General features: G+C 38.4%; 1 protein-coding gene across 1 annotated transcript; it reads left to right on the top strand.

The window, feature by feature from the left end:
* The first annotated feature begins 2,973 nt into the window (after positions 1–2,973).
* On the top strand, positions 2,974–5,897 carry LOC106343591. Its single transcript, XM_013782846.1, has 3 exons — positions 2,974–4,064; positions 4,966–5,508; positions 5,594–5,897. Exons 1-3 carry the CDS (start codon positions 3,186–3,188, stop codon positions 5,696–5,698), a joined length of 1,527 nt encoding a protein of 508 aa, XP_013638300.1. The 5' UTR covers positions 2,974–3,185; the 3' UTR covers positions 5,699–5,897.
* The last annotated feature ends 847 nt before the right edge of the window (positions 5,898–6,744 follow it).

Raw genomic sequence — 6,744 nt, 5'->3', positions numbered from 1 at the left:
ATATAAGGCGGCTCGGCCGACCAATAAATAATAAACATGATATAAGGCGGCTCGGCCGACCAATAAATAATAAACATGATATAAGGCGGCTCGGCCGACCAATAAATAATAAACATGATATAAGGCGGCTCGGCCGACCAATAAATAATAAACATGATATAAGGCGGCTCGGCCGACCAATAAATAATAAACATGATATAAGGCGGCTCGGCCGACCAATAAATAATAAACATGATATAAGGCGGCTCGGCCGACCAATAAATAATAAACATGATATAAGGCGGCTCGGCCGACCAATAAATAATAAACATGATATAAGGCGGCTCGGCCGACCAATAAATAAATTAAATTACTAGTAAATAATATAGGCGGTATTCCGGCCATTATAACATGATATAAATAATAGTAGAGGCGGTATACCGACCATTATAACAGGGTATAAATGATACAAATAAATTTTACCGAATCGCAGAGTGATCGTGCTGATAACGTGTTATAAAAGGAACTGGAATTTTATTGTATCGTGGGAATTTAAATAAAGGCAAAATTTATACCCGTAGAATTTATAACACTGATAGAAAAAGTGTATTAGAGAGAGATGAGAAGTGTGAATGATAATTTATAAACGATCGAATCGATCGTTTATATAAAAGTAGAATTTACTGTGCAAATAGTGCAGCGGACCCCATATCTTTTATATTTTTCAACGTTTTCGGCGCTGTCTCTATATGACTTTCATAACAGAATGAAGATTTTCTAGGTATTATTTAGCTCCAAGCCTAACTTCCTTCGGTTTGGGTTCAAGACTGGATCTGATCATATAGGAGGATGCAGCCGGAGCCCGGGGTCATTGTTATCCATCATGTTTACGATCCTCAACAAATCATCATGACCCAAGTGCTATATCGCAAAACCAACTTGGAGAGCGTGCCTTGTCAAGGCCCATACAATGGCCCAGTACTATTGGCTTATAAAGCCCTTGCTACTTGGAGCGTGCCATTTCTAAGCAAATATTCTCTCTTTTTATCTGTTTCATGTTTCACCCTTCTATGCTCTTTGGAGAGAATATAAATTGTAAAGCAGCACCAACTTTATGGATCCAGAAACACAACTTTATATTCTTGACATTAAATGAAAGAAAGATCGAAACTTAATATACCTCAACATTCTCGAAATTGTGATGAACTAACCATACCTCAACATTCTCGAAATTGTGATGAACTAACCATAAGTTATAAAGTTTAGATTCGAGCTCCAAATGGAAATGGCGTGTGATGTGGGCAGAATCGTAAGAATATTTTTCATGTATTACGTGTTGGGCCTTTTGGGTGTGTCCATATGGACGTGTCTATTTTGCCGAACAGTTTCGGTCGACACTCAAATTGGACCATGTCCAAATATAACCATACACAAAAAAACCATGAATAGCTGGACTGTCCATGTGGTCCAAATGTCCATTTAGTATAAATAATCTAATTTTTATTGTAAAAGATGGAAGTATACTAAATTTCATATATATTATAGATTTAAACTTTATTATTTTGCAATTTAAATTATTGATGAGAAAATTTGATTTTGTGATTTTGATGAAAAATATGACTTCGGTTTTAAAAAATGTGATTTTGTGGTTTTGAGCGAGAAAATATAATTTTAACGGGAAATTGTGATTTTACAGTTTTCGCGGGAAAACATGATTTTATGGTTTTGATGGAAAAAATGCAATTTTTACGAAAAAATATAATTTTTTGGTTTTTGGCGAAAACTCGATTTTATGATTTTGGTAAGACAAAGTGAAATTGTAATTTTTTCCTAATTTCTTAAACTTAGATATTTTAGCTATTTGGATTACCCAATGTCCAGATGGTCTTCCCCGGTTTTGCCCATGAATCCAAGTGAACTTACCATTTAAACCCATTTAAATTTGGTCTCGATATAGATGTGACCGCCCATGGACAATCCGCCCATTTGACATCCCTGTTTACGTCGCTACACTCCCGTGCAGCTATGCACTGATTTCATTGGAACCTCACACACTGTAACATATCTTGACGTATGGTTCGGATATAGACTTTTCAAACACAACCCTATCTATCTTATTTTAGCTGCCCTAACCCTTCTGTATATATCTCTTCCACCAGCACAACATGAATGTCACAAAACCATTACTAATGGAGCATCCTTGCAATTAATATCTATCTATCTATTTATATAGTTTGTACTAAAACACGAAACGACGAGTATTTCCTTTTAGGAAGCTCAGTTTGGACAATTCACAACGTGGTATCGACATGTACTGATGTACATCTTAATTGATCCTCATTGTCATTATTGGGATGGTTTAAGCATAATGCATCAAAGCATATGTTAGAACACCTCCAATAGAAGATTTTAGACTAAAATTCTTAGCAAAATAATATTAAGATATTTGATGGAGCTCACATTTTGTTAAGAATTGGATACTTAAAACTCTTAATTAAGGACTGATTGTTAGTAAATCCTTACACTATTCGCGGATCCCACGATACGTGGCGATCCGCGATTGATTCTGTTTTAATTTTTTTTTTATAAACAGATAAAAAAAATAATAACAAAAAATTCTAAAAAATTTACCTATGATTTCGAGCCATCGTTGAAGGTGCTCTTACCATCGTTTCTGACATACATTAAAGCTCCGTTTCCATGCTTATCAATAGTCCAGAAATAGTACTTTTTATTTATATACCTTTTCTATAACGCCTTCCTACTTTTTCTCAACTATACGCTTAATAACTAAAGCTCTAACCACATTTTATCCATCCCGTAACATTCTGCTTCTTCTGTTCGTTTTATTATAGTTTGAAACCTGATATAAAATCTATTAATTAACGCATATATTCGAAAGTCATCTCATCGTTGACTGAGGATATCTCCGTCATTTGTGTGTTCCAATCACGTGTCTATCTCTTCTTCTTCCTTTTATGTGTGTTTAACCTCAGAGTTGTCACTCTAAAAAAAAGGGGAAAAACCAAAATAGCTTCTAAAAATAAAAAATAATCTCACCCACCGTCGGGGGTAATTCCGTAAATTTCCAACAGAACTCTATTCCCGCGGCGTAGCAAGAGGGTAGTTCTGTAAATTAAGCAATATCCACTCGGAGGAGTTAGTTTCACGGTGTCGTCGTTTCTCTCCTTCAATTAAAAAAAAACATGAAACTGAATCGCGGCGGTGGAGAGCACGGCCACCACCACCACCACCACGAGGCCCTGAAGTTTTCCAGTTTCTTCTTCATGCCGGAGCGGCCACGCGAGTATCTCCTGCTTCTCACACGCTTCTCCGTCCTCACGTGCCTCATCGTCTCCATCTCTCTCGTTCTCCGCACCACCTTTTTATCCTCCTCCGCGCCGGAATATTCCTCCTCTTACGGTCTCCGATTCCCCGCCGTGCCACAGAAAGCCATAGCTCTCCCGCCGACAAGATCCGCCGGACCGGTTACCATCTCCCACGTCCAGTTCTGCATCGCCGGAGCAGCGGAAACCTGGCTCGATCGGAGCCAATACACCTCCTTATGGTGGCGAAACACCACCCGCGGATTCGTCTGGCTCGATAAACCGGTTAAGACCCCCGAAATCCAATCCGATAACCGGTTCTCGATCCCGGTTCGAGTTTCCGATCCAGGCTGGACCCGGTTCAGATTCTCCAGCTCGCAAGCCGCGGTTCGGATCGCTCGCGTGATCTGGGATAGCTACCGTCTGAACCTCCCCGACGTGAGGTGGTTCGTGATGGGAGACGACGACACCGTCTTCTTCCCCGAGAATCTCGTCAAGGTCCTCTCGAAGTACGACAACGAGCAGATGTGGTATATCGGCGGGAACTCGGAGAGCGTCGAGCAGGACGTGATGCACGCGTACGACATGGCGTTCGGCGGCGGCGGTTTCGCGATCAGCCGCCCGCTCGCGGCGCGTTTGGCGAGCGCGATGGACGGTTGTCTCCAGCGGTATTTCTACTTCTACGGCTCGGATCAGAGGATCGCGGCTTGCGTTAGCGAGATCGGCGTTCCGTTCACCGAAGAACGCGGGTTTCACCAGGTACGTTTCTGTTAGGCACGTGTCGGGGTTGCGATTGGTTGTTTGGTTAACACGTGTGGAACTGTCTTGGTCTCGTTTGTTGGAGCCCGACATATTCAAAAGGGTTTTTAGATGCTGAGAAGTGTTTGAGTTAAGTGGATTTTTGCCACGTGGATTTTTGCCACTTATTTGTGAATAGAGAGCTAAAGAAATCTTAGTGGTCAAACGTAATAATTAATAATCACTTTAGGTGGTGCTAATAAAAGCACTTAGGAGTTGATTTATTGAGTAAATTACGCAATTGTTGACCCAAAATAAGAAAATAGTGTCACATTAGGACTTTTGCCTCTGAAATCTGACTTATATGATACGTTAATCACTTCATTAAATGGAAGTGATAGTTTTATGTCTAAATGAATACTGTCCGATATTTTTATTTGTTTTTCTTTTATGAATGACCTTAATTGCTTGTGGTCCTATGAAGTGTTGGAAAAATATTTATTTATTGGAGTTTTAAATATATTGGTGGAGCACATGATTCTGCCAGGTTAGGATACAAAGCTTTTAATCATGCCTGCTTTGTTTTAAAATCTATTGTTTCAGCCAAAAGTTTGTTGTTAACCAAATCTCTGTTTCTAAGGTATTAATGTTTATTCATGAACTCTCTATATGCGTGTCATCATCACTGCGACACCACATGTAATGTCCCTCAATGAAAGTTTCATTTTAGGTATCTAGTGTCAGGGAAATTCAACATCTGCATGTTTGTTTTTTTTTTTTTTTTTTTTTTTTTTTTTTTTTTGTAACTGAACATCTGCATGTTGTTTTGTCCAGTCTATTATTAAAAGAATCATATTATCTACTATTTTTTTGTGTTTTGGACTAACAGTTTGTGTTGTGTTGAAAAAATCATGTATTGCAGCTTGACATAAGAGGAGATCCATACGGGTTTCTAGCGGCGCATCCATTGACACCTCTTGTATCGCTGCATCACCTCGTTTACTTAAATCCGATGTTCCCTAACAAAACCCCCATCGAGTCTTTACAAGCCCTTATGAGACCCTACACGTTAGACCCGCATAGAATACTACAACAGATTCATTGCTACGACCGCAAGCGTCAATGGTCCATATCCATCTCTTGGGGATACTCTATTCAGATATACACGTACTTCTTGACCGCTAAGGAGCTGGATACGCCGTTGCAGACCTTCAAAACTTGGCGGTCTTCGAGCGATGGACCTTTCACGTTTAACACACGGCCCTTGAAACCTGACCCTTGTGAGCGTCCAGTGACTTATTTCATGGATGGAGCAGAGGATGTGCGGGATAGTGGGACGAAGACATGGTATAGCGTGGGGGATAAGAAGTATGGGCATTGCGGAAAGAGTGAGTATTCTCGGGTGACCAAAGTGAAGAGGATATTGGTGACTTCTATGAAGATGGATCCTGAGTATTGGAACAAGGTTAGTGTTTTTAACTTGTTACATAGTTTGAATTTTAAATGATATTAGAGTTTGAAGCTTTGATTTACATTTTTATTATTGACAGGCACCACGAAGACCGTGTTGCGAGGTAATGGAAGGAAGAGGAAGAAGAAAGGAGGAGGAAATGTCGATAAGAATTAGAAAGTGCAGATCTGCGGAGATGATATGAAAACAACGTTTTGGTTAGAGAGAAACATTTGCACATACGACTTCATTTAGATTCAATCATAGTTGGTTTCCTAAATTTCTGGTACCATGAAGTGACGATTTACTCTTATCAATACCTGGGCTCATGTGTATTTCAGTCTGCAAACGTTTGTTTCTTTGTATTATTAGTCAAAATAATATCAAAACTCCATAGTTATACACTTGTACTCATACATGCATGGTTATGGTTAGTATGTCATGATTTAGCCGTTGATAACATTTGATTAAGGTGTATATTAACTCTTTTGAAGAGACTTGGACTAGGTATAAACTTCAATACACACGTGAATTTTTAAACTAAGTTCGAATAATAATTTTTGTTAACTAATGTGAATAAACGTGTAGAAATCTTTAGGAGATCCATGTCTATAATGTCCCAAATCCAGTTTATATAGATTCAAATTATGATTTCTGATATATCGATGTAAGATTTTGTTGAAAATTTTGTATGTTTGGCATAGATTTACATCATAAATTAACAACCTCGTCCATACCATTTGGTCATAACTATTTATCTAATTAAGTACATTTATTTCAGTATTTTATTCTATCAAATTTGGTTGATAAGAAATCTAAGACACAATAGCGGAATTCTAACTATTTAATTATATAGTTTTATTAAAATCAAACCAACCGAACCAAACCAATTATAACAGTAACTCACAAAAAATTGGTTACCTGAAAACAAATCAGATCAACGTGTCTTGTTTTATTTATTTTTTCTGATGAAAGTAGCCGCTTTGTTTCCTACCAAACCTCATCTAACATAGTTAGAGGCGACAGATAGGAATTTGCGTCAAGGAAAACGGCTTGTAAACACGCAAGTTTATGTCAAAAATAATATAGACTCGAGGTATTGTGTAAAATACTAATTCATCAGCTGAGATTTGTGTTATTCTTATGTACTGAGATTTACAAGCATTCTCATCTATCAGCTGTAACAGTATCGGCCAGGTAGGCAACCAAACCGGACCAGGTTAATTAAACTGAATTGTGATAAGATCAAAA

This window comes from Brassica oleracea, chromosome C5 (genome assembly GCF_000695525.1).
Source record: "Brassica oleracea var. oleracea cultivar TO1000 chromosome C5, BOL, whole genome shotgun sequence".
Taxonomy (NCBI): domain Eukaryota; kingdom Viridiplantae; phylum Streptophyta; class Magnoliopsida; order Brassicales; family Brassicaceae; genus Brassica; species Brassica oleracea.
Note: the sequence above shows the minus strand (reverse complement) of the source record. Positions and strands in the feature narration are given on the sequence as shown.

Coding starts and splice junctions, on each gene's coding strand:
- LOC106343591 (XM_013782846.1), top strand. CDS start 3,186: ATGAAACTGAATCGCGGCGGTGGAGAGCACGGCCACCACCACCACCAC. Junction 4,065..4,965: donor AAGAACGCGGGTTTCACCAG/GTACGTTTCTGT, acceptor CATGTATTGCAG/CTTGACATAAGAGGAGATCC. Junction 5,509..5,593: donor ATCCTGAGTATTGGAACAAG/GTTAGTGTTTTT, acceptor TATTATTGACAG/GCACCACGAAGACCGTGTTG.